The sequence below is a fragment of the Geotrypetes seraphini genome, chromosome 3 (genome assembly GCF_902459505.1).
Source record: "Geotrypetes seraphini chromosome 3, aGeoSer1.1, whole genome shotgun sequence".
Taxonomy (NCBI): Eukaryota; Metazoa; Chordata; class Amphibia; order Gymnophiona; family Dermophiidae; genus Geotrypetes; species Geotrypetes seraphini.
The window spans coordinates 143,476,072-143,495,764 of record NC_047086.1 but is presented as its reverse complement, the minus strand read 5'-3'; the positions used below and the strand labels follow the sequence as shown (position 1 = coordinate 143,495,764).

Below are 19,693 nucleotides of genomic sequence, written 5' to 3'. Positions count from 1 at the left end.
AATTGTATCATATGATATTGCGATATGATTTTCCATTAATTTATTAATTTGTGGCCAAATTGAATTCCAAAATTTTTTTATATAGGGACAATGATATAATAAATGATCTAATGTCCCTGGTTTTAGATTACAGTGCCAGCATTTATTGGACTTAGAACTGTCTAATTTTTGCAAACGAGTAGGGGTCCAAAAAGCTCTATGTAATAAAAAGAACCATGTTTGTCTCATAGATGCTGACACTGTACATCTCATTCTCCAAGACCAAATTAGTGGCCATTGAGATGCATTAATTTGATGTCCAATCTCAATGCTCCAAATGTCTCTTAGACCATTTTTTGGTTTTTTATTCAAATATCCAGATATTAATTTATACCACATTGCGGCTTGATGTCCTAGGAAGTCTGCTTTAAAGCATAAGAATTTTAAACTATATTGATAATTCAATGTTTTCCATTCAGGGAACCCAACCTGAATGGCCTGCTTCAATTGCAACCATTTAAAACTTTGTGTTTTATTAAGACCAAATTTATGTTGCAATTGTGAAAATTCCAGCAGTTTACCTTCTGAAATAACATCATCTAGAGATCTAATGCCTGCAATAATCCAGTTCTTCCAAAGGATTTGAGCTCCGCCAATTTTGATCTTGGAGTTTATCCATATGGATTGATTAGTTGATTTGTATATTGGGATGGGTGTTAATTTATCAATAAACCTCAATGTTTTCCAAGTATCCATTATTATTTTATTTTCTCTGTATCTTCTAGGTATATTAATACTTGGCAAATGAACTAAATTTAGGGGAAACATAAGGCGCCATTCCAAATATAACCAATCTGGTGCATTATCTATAAGTTCTGGGAGGATCCAATACATACCCTGACGTAGAATATAGGCTTGATGGTACCTATAGAAATTTGGAAAATTTACCCCTCCCTCCTTAATTGATTTTTGTAAAGTTACTAAAGCTATTCTAGGTGTTTTACCAAGCCAAAGAAAATTTTGTTAAAATTCTATTAAGCTTTTTATAAAAGGACCCCTGAAAATAAATAGGTATCATACTCATTTGATAGCAAACTACAGGCAACATCATCATTTTAATAGTTTGAACTCTTCCCCACCAAGAAATATGTAATGGGTTCCATTGCTCACATAACTCCATAACTTTTTTTATTACATATTTTTCATTTTCTTTTACAGTATCTTCAATTGTATTTTTAACTTGAATGCCTAGATATTTAAATCCTTCTTCTTTCCATATGAATGGAAAAGTATCAAATAATCCTTTTACACAATGAACATTCAAGGGTATAATTTCTGATTTATTCCAATTAATTTTATATCCTGAAAATTTACCAAACTTATCAATTAATTCCAATAAAGAAGATAAGGTAGACTCTGGATTTCTCAAATAAAGTAAAATATCATCAGCATAAGCCGAAATTTTATATTCCATATCTGAATATGGAATACCTTGTATCTCCCTCGTTTGTTGTATTGCTAACAATAAGGGTTCTAATACAACATCAAATAACAAAGGAGATAAAGGACAACCTTGTCTAACTCCCCTTTGCAATTGAAAACCATCAGATATCTTATTATTAATATTTAGTCTTGCAATTGGGAAGCTATACAAGGTTTTTACCATTTGTATAAATCCAGAACCTATACCAAACCATTCTAAAGCCTGATACATAAAATTCCATTCTACCCTATCAAATGCTTTTTCAGCATCTAATGAAACTGTAAAAGTCGGTTCATCTATTTTTTTTGATAAGTTTAGCATGTGAAATAATAGTCTAGAATTATTGGAGGAATGTCTTTTAGCAACGAAACCCATTTGATGCATATCTATAATATGTGGGAGAGCTTTTGCTAATCTTAAAGCCAAAATTTTCGCCAAAAGTTTATTATCAACATTTATCAAAGATATAGGCCTGTAGTTTGAAACCAAAGTAGGATCTTTATTTGGCTTAGGCAAAACAATTATTATTGATTCAGCCATAGTACCTTTTACATTACCTTTTATAAGTTGTGTCTGATATAATTTTAATAAATGTGGGGAAAGGATATTTTGAAATGTTTTATAAAATTCTACTGTGTAACCATCACCACCTGGAGCGGATCCAACTCTAAGAGATCTCAATGCTGTTTCTAATTCTTTTAGTGATATAGGTTCTTCTAAACTTCGTTTTATATGATCAGGAATTTTAGGTCCATTAATTAAATCTAAAAAATTTTTCCCATCTTTTTGTTTCTCCAAATAAGGTTCGGAAGAATACAGGTCCTTATAAAATTTTAAAAATTGTTTTAATATTATATTTGTTTGATTTGTTATTATACCATTATCATCTTTTATTCCGTTAATATTAGTTCTCCTTTTTTTTGCCTTAAGATAATTTGCTAATAATTTCCCCGCCTTATTAGAATTTCCATAATACACTGTTTGCTTGGAAAACAAATCCTTTCTTATCATTTTTGAAGTTAATTCATTATATTTACCTTTTGTTTTCAAAAGAGCTTGTAAAATTTCATATTCCCATTTTCTTACCAATTTAGCTTCTAATATTTTTATTTCTTTTTCTAATTCTATATATTGTTTTTTAATCTGTTTCCTAATAAAAGCTGAATATGATATAATATTACCCCTCATAGTTGCTTTAAATGCATCCCATACATTCTCTATAGATGTATCTTCCACTAAATTTAATTGAAAGAAATCGTTAATTTGTGTTTTAAAATTTTCCAAAAATTTATCATCCACAAGCAATGCATTATCAAATCTCCAAAGAGGTCTATTATTTTCTAATTGGTCTAATTGTAATTCTATCCATACTCCCGCGTGATCTGAAATAATAATAGGATCAATGGAGGCTTTATTCACCTGTTGCACTTTATTTGTTGAAACAAAAATATAATCTATTCTTGAAAATGATTTATGAACCTGTGAACAAAATGAATATTCCTGATCATTAAAATGAAGAATACGCCATATATCTTTCAAATCACATGACTGAACCAAATTATCTAGACCTAAAGATTTAATATTTTTACCTGGTTTTTTATCCAATAATGGATCCATTACAGCATTAAAATCTCCAGCCACCACTAAATTAGAGGCAGCCAGTGGTAATAACATATTCTGTAGCTTTTTGAAAAATTCTGATTGATTCGAATTAGGGGCATATATATTGAATAACGTCAGGGTATCATTTCCCATACCTATATCAACTTGTATCCATCTTCCATGTGGATCTAAACTTTTTATCTTTATCTTGGCCATACATTTTTTATTTATAAGAATTGCAACCCCTGCTTTTTTACCCACTGCTGGAGCAAAAAAACATTCTTTTATCCATCCACCTGATAATTTCTGTGATTCCTTCATATTAAGATGGGTCTCTTGCAGACAGTAAATATCCGCATTTTGCTTTTTTAAAAATGTTAATACTTTTTTTCTTTTAATTACATGATTCAGGCCATTGACATTAATAGAATATATTTTAAAAGACATTATACTTTTTAATACTTTTCATTATATTTTTCTTCCCCTCTTCTTCTATATTTAAAATCCAAAAAAATTTTTCCTTCACGACACACATATTTACCCCTAATGTATATAATCCCTTATTTATTTTACCCTTAATAATACTATTAAATATTCTCATTTTCCCTCCCTTTCCCACCCAATACATTGGCTGCTTAAGGATACACATTGGAATTGCAACCCGAATATTCTCCTCTCTCCAGGCAATCTATATTCAAACAAATTTCCCTTCTTTCTATCAATATTAATCTTTTATATCTTTAATCATTTTTACATAACATTTCATTAATATATCATTATCCATTTTTCAATTATTAATTTGTATTTCCTTAGTATAATCATCAAAACCATCTTAATGTTTTATATTAAAATATCATAGGTTCTGGTTTAGAAAGAAAGTCTTTTAGTTTTTCGGGATCCTCAAAGTATAAGGATTTTTCTCCTGATGACACTCTCATTTTCGCCGGATAGTATAGACCATATTTAAATCCTTTTTCTTTTAGTAGAGGTCTCAAATCTAATAATCTTTTTCTTTTATTTGCTGTGTTTTTGGCAAAGTCTGGTAAAAACCATATTCTTGATCCTTTATAATTTAGATTTTTATCTTTTTTTGCAGCATTTAGTATTTCCAATGCTTGTTGGTATCTCAACATTTTGAAAATTATTGGTCTTGGTCTGCCTTTGTTTTCTAAATTTTTAATTGGGATTCTATGCGCCCTTTCTATTTCAATTGGTTGTTTCAATTCTATTTGTAGAATTTTTGGAATTAAATTTTCAAGGAAAAGGATAGTATTTTTTCCTTCTAGATTTTCTTGTATTCCAAAGAGTTTGATGTTCTTTCTTCTTCCTCTATTCTCGTAATCCTCCAGTTGATCTTTTAATTTATTTAATTCCAGGCTGTCATTTTTACATCTTTTTGATTCACATTCTATAGCTTCCATTTTTGTTTCTAATTCAGCTGTTCTTTTGTTATTAACTTCCATTTGTCTATGTATATTTAAAATTTCTTCTTTCATGTCAGACATATTAGTTATAGTTTCTTTAAGCATTTGTTTGATTTGTTTTAGTTCTTCCATGACTTCTGCTTTGCTTAATATGTCTGGTTCATCAATAGGAAGTGGTATCTTGCTTGGTGTTATTTGATCTTGTTTCTGTCTTTTTGCAGATGTACCAGCCTCATTTTTGTTTTGTCTTGTGCTTGCCATGTTGTTATTTTCTTGGTTATTCTTATTTCTTATGTTTAGTCTCTTGGTTTTATGTTTGGTATTTTTATGTTTTTAATTCCTTTTCTTCCAAGCTTTGTTTCTATCTTTTGAAGTAGAAAATTTTTTTTTTCCTTGCCCTTTTCTCTTTTTCAGTTATCTGTCTCAATCTTAAGTACTCCTTTTTAGTGACTTTTTCTCTTTAATGTTGATAAAAAGTTCTTTGGAGTAACTGTCAGTTTTGTTTCCAGTTCTATAAATGTAAAAATAAAAAAAAAGAACCAGTATTCCTTTTTGGTTCTTTTCCTTTAAACCCCTTCACTTTCTCAATGAAGGAGGGGGATATTTAGACCGGCAACCTTTCCTTCTTTTATATCCCTCTCTTACTTGTCAGGTTCTTTCACAAATTACCTTTGGCATTCATTTTTTCTTAATAATATACCGTTTCAGCGCTGAACAAAATTGTTTAGTAGTCCTTTCTTTTAGCTCTCCTGTCACAAGCCCAATCGCAGCTCCGACCGAGGAGAGCAACACTTTATATAATTTTTTCCTTTTATTTGACAAATTTGAATCAACTGTTCTCTGTTCTTTCACAGCGTCTCTCAACTGCCTTGACGCCTTTCTGCTTTTTTTTTTTTTTTTTTAAAAGTTCCGTTGACCTTTTCTTCTATCTCCTCTCTCACAAGCCCAATCGCAGCCCGTCAGAGAAAAGTAATTTTCATTTACTTAGTAAGTTCATTCACAGCGTCTCTCAACTGCCTCGACGCCTTGCTGCTTCAGTTTTTTTTAAAAAGTTCCGTTGATCCTTTCCTCTATCTCCTCACTCTCAAGCCCAATCGCAGCCCGTCAGAGAAGAGTAATGTAATGTATTTCATTTACTTAGTAAGTTAATATTTATTTATTTTCAGCTCTTCGATGTTCAATCACTGAAAGAAAATGTCGGTATTCCTCTCTCTCAGTATTTCCTCAATGTATATTCCTTTCAACGTCGCCAAAGGGCAACTATTTTCTCTTTACGAGTTTTTCTATATCTGATCAGGAAAGATATTTTATTCAAATTCTCCCCACCAATCTTGTTATTTACTCACTCAAACCTCGCGAACTCAGCACTGCGAGTTTAATAAAACCGCCGAAATCTTAAACGGCTCTCAGCTGTTTCGTCTCCCGTCAGCGCATACTTCGCCTCAGCTGCAGCAAATTAGGATTTCTTTTTAGATCATTAGCTCAGCTTCTTTCATATATACTTTCTATGTAGTTATTCCGAAGGAAAAATAATTTTTTTTTTATTTCTTTGCCTGGATGGTGAGGAGCTTCACGATTACACCTCCATCCGTGCTCGCGTTAAGCCACGCCCCCCCATAAATTTGGTCTTAATAAATCACAAAGTTTTAGGTGGTTGCAACTGAAGCAGGCCATTTAGGTAGGGTTCCCTGAATGGAAAAATCTTAATATACAGTAGTCTGGAATTTTTATGCTTTCAGGTTGGCTTTCTGGGTCACCAGGCCGCACAGTGGTATAAAAGTATTAGTGAATCTGTAAAAAAAAAAAAGCCTAAAAATGGTCTTAGGGATATTTGGAGCATTGAGATTAAGCATCAGATTTCAGCATCTCAGTGGCCACAAATTTGGTCTTGGAGGATGAGATGTACATTGTCTGCATCTATGAGACAAACATGGTTTTTTTCTTTTGCATAGAGCATTTTGGACCCCAGTTAGATTACAAAAGTTAAATAGTTCAAAGTCTAATAGATGCTGGCATTGTAATCTTGAAGTAGAGACTTTAGACCATCTTTTGTTTTATTGTCCCTGTATCTTAGCCTTTTGGAACTCACTATGGGATCAAGTAAATTGTTTATTGGAAAACCACATGGCATTGTCTCATGATACAGTAATATTTGGAATGTCTATGAGAAAAAAGAGTCAAATATCTTCACATAATAACATTCTTTTATTGATCATGACTGAAGTCGCCATTCAACATATCACTAATAATTGGAAAGATCACAGTAGACTCAATTTTAATTTTTGGTGGAATTCATTATGTCACATGTACAGAATGGAAAGATCATTAGCTATACAACATGGAAATTATAAGAACTTTATTAAAATTTGGGAGCCATTAACATCCTTTTGTAGTGATTAAACACCATTTTTCTATTGAAGTATACACCAGTTATTGTAGGGAGGGGGGAGGGTATTATATTTTATTGTTCATTTTAGAAAATATTAATGGGTTTGATGGGAGGGGTGAGGGTTAAATATATGTATTATAAGATACAATAGTAAGATTATCAAGTTATGTTTATTATGTTACTGTTTTGATATTTGTACACTTGATGAAAGTTTGAAAATAAATAGAGATATTTTTAAAAAAAAGAAAGCAGTTAGGATCTGCGTACTGAAAGCCTGGATTTGGCGCTAAGGCCCTGAAGCAGTGGTTACCAGCCACGAAACGATCGTCGGCCTGGCCTGTTTGTGTTCGGTGGTTTTTACCAGTAATCATTCTCAGCTATTTTTTTGCTCCACCTGCTAACGTTAAACTTGTGTGAAAGTTTTTTGATGGAAGAGTGTAGGTACACCTCTCCGTTGTCTGAGGCTTTTCTTTTGCTTAAGTAATAAGCTAGCTTTCTTAGCTTGTGGAGTGAAATTTTAGAATTTTTGTATAAGTGCTAATTGTACATAGCAGGTTGGTTCATTGATATACTTATATTGCAAGTTCATGATAATAATTGGTTTTTTACAGAGCAGAGCCGAAATGTATGTTATTTCCGGGGAAGTTCCCCGTGCCCCTCCTTTTATTTTCTCCTTTTACAGTGGAGCTTGATTGCTTTCTGTAAACTGAAGAGGGAGCTGTTACTCCACTTGTGAAGGAGGAAGAGCTGAAAGATGCGATTGACACCCTTCTTTAAGTGCTTCACGAGCATGGATTGATTACCTAAAGTAGGAACTGAAACAAGATTATCCAGGTAAGAACCTAATCTTTCCTTATTGTTTCTATATTTCAGGGAGAAATTGTCGATCTGGAGAGAAGTAACGGTAAAACTGAAGTCATTGTCACTGAAGGAGTAAATACTGTTTCATATACATTAGATGAGGGGCTGATTGAGTTTGGCACTGCAGTTGATGATGGAGATTATTATAGGTGAGCGTCAGAAGAAAAAGTCTTTTGTAGAGAAGTTGTCAGCTAATGATTCCATATGCTGATTAACCTTGGCTTCAGTGAATAGTTTAACCTAAACAATGAAACAAAATCTTAACACTGTAGGGTCTGTGCTGACATTGTCTGCTAATTTGTTTTCTTATTTTTTTCATTTCTGCTCTTGCATATTTTATAGTGATTACGTTTTCTTTAGCTAAACCATATTTGTTTCTATCATGTTAGCTGAGCTTTTTACTCATAATGCTGCTTCTCAAGGCACTGTAAAACTCTTAGCTGCTGCTTATTTGCATCTTATTTCCATGTCACCCTAGGGCTGTTGCATTTTTGGAGACCCTTGAGATGTCCACAGAGACTGAAGCCATGTGGAAGACACTCAGCAAATTGGCCCTGGAGGCAAAACATTTGCACATTGCTGAAAGGTATTGTTGAGCTCTGCTTCTAATAGGGGAAATAGAACCCTTCTTCTCCTGCCATCCACAGAGCAATCTCTTGAGTAAGAGGATTAATCTTTTCTGGCCTAAATGCCTGCACCTAAGTTATGCAATGCACACAGGGTCTAAACGTGATTCTATAAAAAGTATGCCCACCTTGTAGAATCACATTAAGCATCATTCTTGTCAATGCTGATTTAGGCACCATATATAAAATCAGGCCCTTTATGTACAGAAAAGAATACCCTGCCCATGTAATAGAATATGGTTATAGCTGCTTTGCTTTCTGCTGTATTTAAGAGACAAAGGGAGAACCAGTCAATAACTATACTCTTTTCTAGGTGCTTTTCAGCTCTGGGAGATGTGGCAAAAGCTCGTTTCCTTCATGAAACTAATGATATTGCTGATCAAGCAGCCAAAGAATATGTAAGTTTACTTTTCGTATCTTTTTTATTGCACAGATTTGACTTCCATTAGTATTCATTCTATCAACAAGAATTGCAGAGCCTATGACTGGCCTGACTTATTGCAAGACTTGCTAGATAGAGATAAATATCCTGATGTAGGATGAGGGGTGAGAGATGCTTTCAGCTTAATCACATTTGCTAGATGTTTGAATGATGGCAAAACCTTGTTTTTTCTTTTATTTGTTGTCTTCTTTTCCTACTCAGCACTTGGAAGGTTAACAACAGAATTTCAATGTTTAAGTCTTCTTAAAACTGAATTGCTTAAGGGACTTCCAGTTATGCAAACTTAGAGAGTGCATGCAAGTTCTTCAAGTTTTTGATTTTTCCCCAGAAATCCTGATTTTGTAAATACTTTTTTCCCCCCCAGAATACTCTTCATAATAGGAAAAAAATGTGTATCTCCTTTGTGGATACATCATCAAGCAGGTGCCCCAAGTAGGTCATTTGCAAGCAATTTGTTGAGAAGTCTGTGGTCTCCAAAGGAACTGTGTTAAAGAACATTTTGGGCCATATGGCAGCAAATATCTTACCAAGTATGGACTCGAAATTAAGAAATTTGGGACTTTGTGAATTTTATTTTTAATTTAAAGCTGAAATAAAGCCATTAATTTTGTTGTTATAATTTTGTTTGGGGGGGGGTTCAATTTCTTTATTGAAAAAGCTTATATAACAAAAATGAAAACAGAAAGATAAAAAAAATACTAGAAGTTACAACCGTCACTAAACAGTAGCATCATTATTCTTCATGGAAATTCCGAGATTACAAACTTATCCCCCCCCCCCCACACACACACAGACATACAACCCTCCCTCCCTATTATACAGGTATCCCTCCATTCGGACAACAGGCAGTACAACACACCGGGCCCCACACAAAGGTTAAATGATACAATCTCATCTGAACGGCATAAAATCCTATTAGAAACTATTCCTATGATAAACCCTCCTTCCGGTAGGCATAGTGGCCCCATATTTTATAGAAAGAAGTTACCTGTCCAATTTTAAGGGCAGTCAACTTAGTCATCGAAAAGGCATAATCCAGTTTTGGTAAACAACCTCCAGTGCAGGGGAAGATGGTTTTTCTACTCTCTGGCTAGTATCAACCTGGCTGCCACAAAAATACAAGTGGCCAGTTTATGTATAGCAAGCCGCACGCCCAGAGGTTTAACATGGAGCAGGCAGTGGTCAGCTTTGACAGGATACTGTTCTCTAGTGATATGGAGAACTGTGGAGAGAATGGCTGTCCAATAACTGTCATTTTGGGCAAGTCCACCATATATGATACATATCTCCTTTGCCCCCACATAATCTCCAACAGTCACCCGTCCCTATGTTAAACAATTTTTATAGATGAGCAGGAGTGTGATACCAATGATATAACATTTTATACCCATTTTCTGTTAAATTGCTTGCTATAGAAATCTTAAGTAAATATGAGAAGCTTTGTTCCTATTGCTTCTGCTCATATGTGGTTTGTAGATCTGTCTCCTAACAATGGGTATAATAATCAATAGGGGTACGATTGACTAAGAGGGCCAAGTATATCTTGGATATGCCTCCTTTAGTCTCAGCAAGGCAAAGCTCATCTCTCGCCTGACATGTTATGAAGGTGCGTATTATTGGAAGGATTGATTATTTGGGAAACCAAATTCTTCCTGTAGAGCTGAAAAGGAAACCACTCACCCCTCCTCTCATAGTATAGAGTCCTCTTTTTTCCCCCAATTTAAAAATGTCTGGTCAGTTTGGGCCTGGAGAAAGCCAGGTATATAGCCAGATATATAGCCCAAAGAGGTCTGTCAAAAATACTTCCTTTTGGGAAAAGCCTATTTTCTAATAGAAAATATCTGTGCAGGGTCCTCTATCTGTAGAGGACCCTGCACTGCCAGAGGGGTCCTCTTGATAATAGCTTGCAAAGAAGGATCAGGCAGCCATGTCACCACCCACAAAGGTATAGTTGGAATCCAGTTCTGTTCCAGCTTAACCCATTATTTGTTGGAATGCACTAACCACTCTGCAATTTGTTATTACAATTTTAGATTATAGTTTTTATAATAAGACCTGCCAACTCCCACCACAGTGAAAGGGAGTGATAGTGACAGTATACACAGAATAGGAGACTGGGAGCACCTACCTTTGTGAGGAATCCTACTATACAAGAAAGACTAATTTTGCCATAACAGCACCTACGCTATGGAACTCTCTCCCTCAATTTCTTCGGGATGAAATCCATTTAACTAAATTCAAAACTAATCTTAAAACTTTCCTATTCCAAGATGCCTTTAATAAATCTTAATCTTTTTTAATCACTTATATACTCACTCTAGCCCTAAATTTCTCTTTTATTCCTGCGCATAACTCTTATACCAAGCACCCTTCCCCTTTATGTTCTATCCCCTCCCTCTATCTCATTTCCTCTTATATTATGTAACTTTTCCCTTCCTTCCCTTTTTTTTCCCTCACAGTCATGTTTGTCTGTATATGTCCAATATGTTTTCACTAATTTCTCCAACACACCAATAACCAATTCTTACTCTCCTATTTTAAAAAAATTGTTTTTAAATTGTTAACCGGTCAGATATTTGTTTTATGATCGGTATATCAAAAACCAATAAACTTGAAACTTGAAACTTGTCTGAGATTGGGAGTTGTTGGGCATGATCAGCATGGAGCAGGTGTAACTTGTATAAGACCTTTCAGGGCTGTGATTTTTATAAAGGTACACAGGATAAGGGTTTTTGAAAAGGGATGGGGGGGGTGTCTGAGAAAAGAAAAACTTTTTGGGTCATCCCTTTTATGTTGCATTTTGTAAGTGTTGGGCATTGTGCTATGCCATCTTTCAGAGAAATTTGTTGATGAATCGTGTGATCTAATAAAGATATTAAAACAAAATAGGCACAACATATTTGCCTATGTGCTTTCCCTGTCTAGGTGCTCTTTTATGAAATCATTCTATGAATGTTAGTACTCGGTATTCTGGTTCTGATAAATTTAGTACTGAAATGTATGTCCCTCAATGCAAGTTTTTTGTGTTTACCCAGGAGTACTATTTAAGGTGCTTACCTTAGAAAGTAAATTAAAAGAATATGTTGAATTTACTTTCTAGGACAAGCTCTTCAAAGTCCCTGTTAAAGAACAGGTTAAAAAGGTGTCTGTCTGTTTTTCAGAGTGGTGATGGTACAGACTCTTACCAAGTACGTGCCCGCCTGGCAATGCTGGAAAAGAATTACAAGCTAGCAGAGATGATCTTCTTGGAGCAAGTAAGTACCATAATTAGAACTGAAGGTACAGAGCTAGAAGTGGAAGGTTTGACATGATGCCCTGTATCAACTGAGTGCTAGGGATGGATAGTCTGAGGTAAGCTGGAGATAAGGGGTTACCTACTTAGTAAATTGTTTAGTCACTACTTCCAGGTATGTCATATAAGTCTGTACTGTTGAAGACTGGTGACAAGATTGTATAACCATGCTCCTTAAGCTATATTTACTCTTTCTTTTAATTTATTTAAGCATTTATGTACCACTTATAGCCTAAGTGGTATATATTCAGGTACTCAAGCATTTTTTCCCTGTCTATCCTGGTGGGCTCACACTCTTTCTAATGTACCTGGGGCAGTGGGGGATTAAGTGACTTGCCCAGGGTCACAAGGAGCAGCATGGGATTTGAACCCACAATCTCAGGATGCTGAGGCTGTAGCTCTAACTAGTGTGCCACACACTCCCCAATTTTTTTTGTTTGTTTAAGCTCTTTTTATTATTGCTCCCAAGCTGAAATACTTTTTACTTTCTTTTCATTATAATAAATATTACAAGTAAAATAACCTGAATAATGAGTAAAAAGAAGCACAAATCTACTGTGATCTTTCCAGTTATTAGTAATATGTTAGATGGCAACTCCTGTCATGATCAATAAAAGTTTATTGTTACTCGATGATATCTGACAAGTGATCTAATTAATAGTGTTTATTATGATTTCTGTACATTTGATGAAAGTTTAAAAACGAATAAAGAATTTAAAAAAAAAAAAGGAAGCACAAATCAATCTCCACAACTCTACAACATACTTGAAAACCTGTCAGAACCAAAGTGTTTATTACACAGTTTGTTGTACCACCCTCTTCAGCACAGCAGATTGGTCTGTAATCATTAGCTCTCTATATTGTGGAAGAAAGACAAGAGAAAGGAGATATGTTTGAGACATTTAAATATCCCCACAGCATAAATGCACAGAAGGCAGGTCTCTTTCAACTGAAAAGACACTCTGGAACGAGAGGGCATAAGATGAAGTTGATGGGGGACTGACTCAAAAGTAATCTAAGGAAATATTTGAATTCAAGAAAGCATGAGACAGGCATTTGGGATCTTTTAGGATATGATATGCAGTAGAGTAGCCACCCAGGATGGTATGAATAACATGAAGAAAGACCTGGCGAAGCTTGAAGAATGGTTTGAAATGTGGCAGCTAAAATTTAATGATAAGAAATGCAAGGTCATGCAATTGGGCTGCAAAAACCCGAGGGAATAGTACAGTTTAGGGGGTGAAGAATTTATGTGCATGACAGAAGAGCAGGACTTGGGTATGATTTTATGTGATGATCTTAAGGTGGCCAAACAGGTTGAAAAGGTGACGGTGAAACCTAGAAGGATGCTAGGTTAAATAGGGAGAGGTATGGCCAGTAGGAAAAAGGAGTTATTGATGCCTCTGTATAAGACTTTGGTGAGAACTCATTTAGAATATTGTGTACAATTCTGGAGGCCGTACCTTCAAAAAGATATAAAAAGGATAGAGTCGGTCCAGAGGAAGGCTACAAAAATGGTATGTGGTCTTCATCATAAGGTATATGGGGACAGACTTAAAGATCTCAATCTGTATACTTTGGGGGAGAGGGGAGAAATGATAGAAACGTTTAAATACCTGTGTAATGTAAATGCGCATGAGTCGAGTCTCTTTCATTTGAAAGGAAACTCTGCAATGAAAGGGCATAGGATGAGGTTAAGAGGTGATAGGCTCCTGAGTAATCTAAGAAAATACTTTTTTACAGAAAGGGTGGTACAGTCTCCCAGAAGAGGTGGTGGAGACAGAGACTGTGTCTGAATTCAAAAGGGCCTGGGATAGGCACGTGGGATCTCTCGGAGAGAGAAAGAGATACCATAATGGTTACTATGGATGGTCAGACTAGATGGGCCATTTGGCCTTCATCTGCCATCATGTTTCTATGGATAGGCAGACTGGATGGATCATATAGCCTTTATCTGCCGTCATTTACTATATTTCTCTGTCTGATAGTAGAGAGAAGTAGAAGAAAGATTGGGCAGAGCAGAACATAATCAAAAGAGAGCAAACAGGATAATTTGTACAACTCAACAGTGGAGAAGCACAGTATACTCCAACATGCCAAAGTGAGCTTTCCCACTCAAAAGGCAACCGTCACATCATTAACCATTCTTGTACAATCCCTCTGGAGGCTGAACACTAAGGTTCTTGCATCCTCTCCAATTTTGGCTGCAGGGCTAACAAACAAATTTTGTCTCCTCCCTCTGAGTAGACCTCCCTGGATACTTCCCATGATGCTCAGTTTGTTCCTGCAGCCTTGCTGCTGGGTTTATTGTCTCTTCTGCTTGTGATTTATTTTTAAATTTCTAGTCTTTTAATTTGTTCTGTGCCGTGGGTATTGCCCAAGTGCTGCAGAATCACTTTCTGGGAATGATCCGTCAGCGGGAGATCGCAGACTTTTACTTGAATATTGTCTGCTTCTGGGGAGTGCCCTGTTAACTGAAACTGCTGTAGACAGCATGCAGATCGGATCGGGATCCATCTCACTTTCTGTTCGCCCGCTAAGGGGTAGAGCGAAGGCTGCTGCGGTGCCGGGATCAGAACTGGACCACGTATCTTCCCTAATTTCCCTAAGGGGTCCTGGTGGTCGTTATCTGAGGTGACAGGGAAGGTGAGGCGCTTAGAAGACCTGAAAATCCAGTTTTATCAGCTCCTGAGTTTTATGATCTCCTTTGTTTGCTCTGTGTATTGCTGGCTGCCATTGGCATGCATTACAGCACATGTCTCTGTGGTGTCTGTGTGCCCCTGAGTTGTGGCGATTTTGGGGGGTGCTGAAATCGGGGTTTTGGGTGGTTTCCCTGCAGGCCCTGGTCCCCCTCACCTGTAAAATAATAAAATTGCTGTTTTTCCAGGTTCCCTGTGTTTTTTCCGGGCCATTTTAGGGCAAAATCGGCACCTGCGGCGGCCATCTTGGATTTTCATTGACATTTAAAAAAGTGTATTTTTTTTACCTTAGAAGCTTTGTTTTTTTCTCAAAACTTCACATATGGCCTCCTCAGGACAGGATGGCATGGATTCATGCTTTAGATACATGAATGGCACCTCATCCTCCCCCTGGAAACCGAATTGTGGAGTCCTGCAAGGCTCTCCACTATCCCCTATCCTTTTCAACATCTATATGTCCTCCCTAAAACTCCTCCACCTGTCCCCCCTGGAAACAATTTACACTTATGCAGACGACATCCTCGTCCTCCTCGAGACCGATTCGAACCCTACCGACCTGTCTCAGAACATATCCTCTTGTATAATGAACCTACAATCCTGGGCACACACTGTGCAAATGAAATTGAATGAGTCCAAAACAAGACTTCTTTGGCTCGGTCCAAAACTAGATCACCTACCCACCTCCATCCCACTACCTCTCTGCAGCTTGAGTTCTCGAGCAAGGTCTTGGGCATCATTATTGATTCCACATTGTCCTTCAATGGCCACCTCCAATCCTTGGTAAAAAAATGCTTTTTCAGCCTTCACATGCTGAGGAAAGTTAGATCCTGCTTCCATCAAAAACATTTTACCCTCCTTGTCCAATCCATCATCCTCTCCAGATTGGACTATTGCAACTCTATCTACTTAAGCCCAACTAAGAAAAACCTCCACAGACTCCAACGGATTCAGAATGCCGCGGCCAAGCTCATCTTCGCTAAAAGTAAATTTGACCATGTCTACCCGCTCCTGGCCAAGCTCCACTGGCTTCCGATAATCGCCAGGGTCCACTATAAATGCGCCTGTTTAACTTTCAAAATCCTATATGGTATCCTCCCTCCCTTTATCCCTCTTTCTTGGAATTCCTCAAACCCTAATACCACCAGATCCTTCCACAAATTAAAACTATCCTTCCCCTCGCTAAAAGGCATTTCCCACACAGGAAAGCTAGGGACCTCAGTGATTTCAAACCTCAGTGACCTCAGTGATTTCAGACCTCAGTGATTTCAAAATCACTGAGCTCTGGAACAACCTTACCTCCCATCTTTGGAACTTGAGCTCTCTCCAAGTTTTCCGCAAACATCTGAAAACCTGGCTTTTCTCAAAAAATGTAAGTCTCCCTCCAACTTAGGAATCAAGGAAACTCTTATATCTTGCCATCCCAAGTCCTCTAAAATTTCTTCACACTTCTACCTCTAACCCTCTGTTGTAGTTCCTTCCTATTTCTCCTACTGTAAACCGCGTCGAGCTCTACGAACGTGGAGATGATGCAGTATACAAACCTAAGGATTAGATTAGATTAGATTAGATACGGTGGATGGCTGCCGGATTCACGGCCGTGTATCATGTGTGCCGCAGGCCTTAAGGTATGTGCAGATCCTGCGCTCCCCTCCTCCTGAGAGGTCCTAACTCCCTCCAATTCCATTGGAGTCGCGATTGCTGCATCTGGGGCACCTAAATTGGGTGCAGATTGCGCTTCTGCGAAACGCAAGCGTAATTATAGGGAAAAGTCTCATAAGTCTGCTAATCTTTCGAGATCTGGATTTTTAAAAAAATGGCTTTGCCTGTTTCTCCCACTCAGACTCCAGTACAACAGGCTGTTCCACCTTTGGATTCCAGCATGTCGATTTGTTCCTTTCCTGGGGTGCCAGAAAGCAGGCGGCCTGACCCCGCCTTTGCTTCTGCTTCAGTGTCTGTGCCTTTGCTGTTGCCTGTTTCTTAAGCGGAATCAGCAGATGTGGATAACTTAGCAGATCTTGCTGATGCCCAGAACAATGGGTTCTGAGACCTTGCGGATGACTAGGCGGTGCGCCGGCTCTTCAAGACTAACCGCTTGCCCGACCCTATTTCTGGGTCACTGTGAACACGGAACCTGGATTTAGAGCATGCTAACAGGCAGAATATCCAGTCATGAGTTCTAAGCCACCGCTGTCCGCTTCCTTGCCGGACAATACACAGTTGGCAGAAGTGCTGTTAGATGTCTGGGAGTCCCTGGAGGGTCGCGCTTGGACCATGGCAAAGTTGTATCCCATGGCATTGGATTTCACCTAGTGCCTGGTCCCACCGACGGTGGATTCGGCTATGGCTCAGGTCATTAAGTGTATCTCTTTACCCTCGGATGGAGGGGTTGTCCTGAAGGATATTGTTCTCAAGCATCTTTTTGTTTTCGCTACTGCGGGAGTGTGAGCTGCGGCGGCCACTTCCTTTGTGGACCGGGCATGTCACACCAGGCTCCGCCAGGATCCCGAGGAGATTGTCCTTCATGATCTCGAATTCCTGGTTTCTGGGGGTGAATTATTTGGCAGACGCACTCTATGACATCTTGAAAGTTTTTTGCTAAGCTTGGAGCTTATTCAGTTTCCGCTCAGCAAATGCTTTGGATTTGCCAGTGGTCGGGTGATTCTTCATCTAAAGCTATGCTGAGAAGGTTACTTTTTAAAGGTTCGCTCTTGTTTGGCCAGGGTTTGGATGACCTTATAGCAAGTGTTCAGGAATGTAAGCCTGAGGGTGCTCCCTGGCTCTAAACCTTGTCCGCGCAGGAGTGCGGGACTGGCGAATTTTCATTCCTACAACTCCCGTCCTACTGCACCTCCCAAGAGAAAATTATGATGCCAGGCTTTCGGCGTTCCTTCCGGAATGACAGAAGATAACTTCGGACCAGTGGGTCCTTGAGGTGCTCATGGAGGGCCTTTGACTACAGTTTTTCCGACCTCTGACGGTCTTCTTCCTATCTTCTCCTGTGGCAAATCCAGACAGAGCCAGCAAGATACAAGCCAAGGTGTGCTGGTTGCTGGTTCTGGTGGCCATAGAGCCTGTTCCAAAAGGAGACTTGGGCTCCAGGAGATATTCGATATACTTCATTGTGCCATTGAAAGACTCCGAAGATTGCAGACCTATTCTGGCCCTGAAGGTAGTGAACGCCTTCCTGCGGGTTCTGCGTTTCCGGATGGAAACGGTGCGTTCCATTGTGGCCGCAGTGATGCACAAGGAGTTTTTGGCTTCCTTGGATCTCACAGAAACGTACCTCCACATCCCGATTTTTCCAGATCACAGGAGGTTCCTGCGATTTCACGTACTCGAGAAACGCTTTCAGTTCGCGGGGCTGCCCTTCGGGTTGGCGTCAGCACCCAAATCTTTCACCAAAGTCATGGTTGTGGTGGCTGCCCATCTGCGCTCACTGGGTGTGCTAGTACATCCATACTTCGATGATTGGCTGATCAGAGCTCCCTCGTTAGAAGAAGGCCGCCTGGCAGTTCTCCAGGTGGTGCATTTGCTGGGGAGTCTCGGCTGGGTGATCACTCTCATGAAGAGCCATCTCAAGCTGATGCAGGACTTCAAGTACCTGGAAATCCGGTTCCACACGGGCCGCAACCAGGTGTTCCTGCCGGAATCCAAGAGGCTCAAGCTATGGAGTGCCATTTGGGACAAGTTAGCGGTTTCAGCCTCGATGGCCTGGTAGTTTCTGTAGGTCTTGTGTCTCATGGTGGCAACCATGGCTGTGATTCTGTGGGCAGAGCTCACCTTTGTCCTCTTCAGTTGTCCCTTCTGAATCGGTAGAATCCTCAGCGGGATGCACTTGGGGTGTAGTTGCCTTGGTTGGCAATGGCACGCAGCAGCATGCTGTGGTGGTTGACCACTGTTACTCTGAACAGAAGTCTTCTGCGAGTCTTGGTCTGGGTGCCCCTGACAACGGACACGAGTCTCTCCGGTTGGGGAGCAGTTTGCAGATCTGTGCCGGTGGACTGTGTGGGAGAGCAGATGGTCGATCAATCGACTGGAGCTGCGAGTGATCTGTCTGTCTATGCTGAGATTTTGACGGTGTCTCCATCGGGAGGCCATCCATGTGTTCTCCGACATTGCGATGGCTGTCGCCTATGTCAACCGTCAGAGAAACATAAGGAGTCCCCTGCTGAGTTTGGAGGCTCAAATGCTCTTTTCCTGGGCAGAAAGGCATCTGGTGGCCTTGTCCGCGGCTCATGTGGCCAGAGTAGTCAATGTTCAGGCAGACTTCCCGAGTCTTCAGATTCTGGACCGGGGGACTGTCCCTGTCCAGGCTAGCGTTCGAGTCCATTGTTCACCGATGGGGCCATCCCACCTTTGATCTGATGGCGTCCTCAGGGAACCGGAGAGCGGATGGGTTCTTCAGCTGCCAACAGGAGGTCGGCAGCGAAGGGCTCGATGCTCTGGTTCACCTGTGTGGAAACTTATGTATGTCTTCCCCGGTGGCCTATGATAGGGCGCGTTCTGTGCCGGGTGGCCTCTCATAGAGGATCCGGTACTCCTAGTGGCCCCAGTCTGGCCCAGAAGACCTTAGTACGCAGTGCAGTTGAGCTTGTGGAACGGTCTGCATCTTCCTTACCATGGAGGTTGTTCACACAGAGCCCTCTAGTGCTTAAAGATACGGACCGCTTTGGTCTTCTGGCCTGGCGCTTGACCGCACGGCCTTGACAGCTGTGGGCTACTCATCTGCGGTCTTCATAATGCTCCTTCAGAGCATTAGGTAATCCATGGTGTCAGCCTATGCAAAAGGCTGGAGGGGCTTTCTGGCTTGGTGTGCGGGGGTACAAGTGAATCCTTTGGTGGCAAAGACTGGGAACGTGTGCGGCCTACTGAACCTAAGATGGCGGAGACCACGTC

At 39.1% G+C, this 19,693-nt stretch overlaps 1 protein-coding gene across 2 annotated transcripts in view; it reads left to right on the top strand.

The window, feature by feature from the left end:
• IFT172 (intraflagellar transport 172) overlaps nucleotides 1-19,693 on the top strand; it is a 413,076-nt gene that overhangs the window by 153,841 nt on the left and 239,542 nt on the right. For both annotated transcript variants that reach the window (XM_033936511.1, XM_033936510.1), the window contains 4 exons: nucleotides 7,751-7,887; nucleotides 8,217-8,324; nucleotides 8,678-8,762; nucleotides 11,968-12,060. In XM_033936511.1, the coding sequence (XP_033792402.1) occupies nucleotides 7,751-7,887; nucleotides 8,217-8,324; nucleotides 8,678-8,762; nucleotides 11,968-12,060 (423 nt within the window). The remainder of the gene's footprint in view (nucleotides 1-7,750; nucleotides 7,888-8,216; nucleotides 8,325-8,677; nucleotides 8,763-11,967; nucleotides 12,061-19,693) is intronic.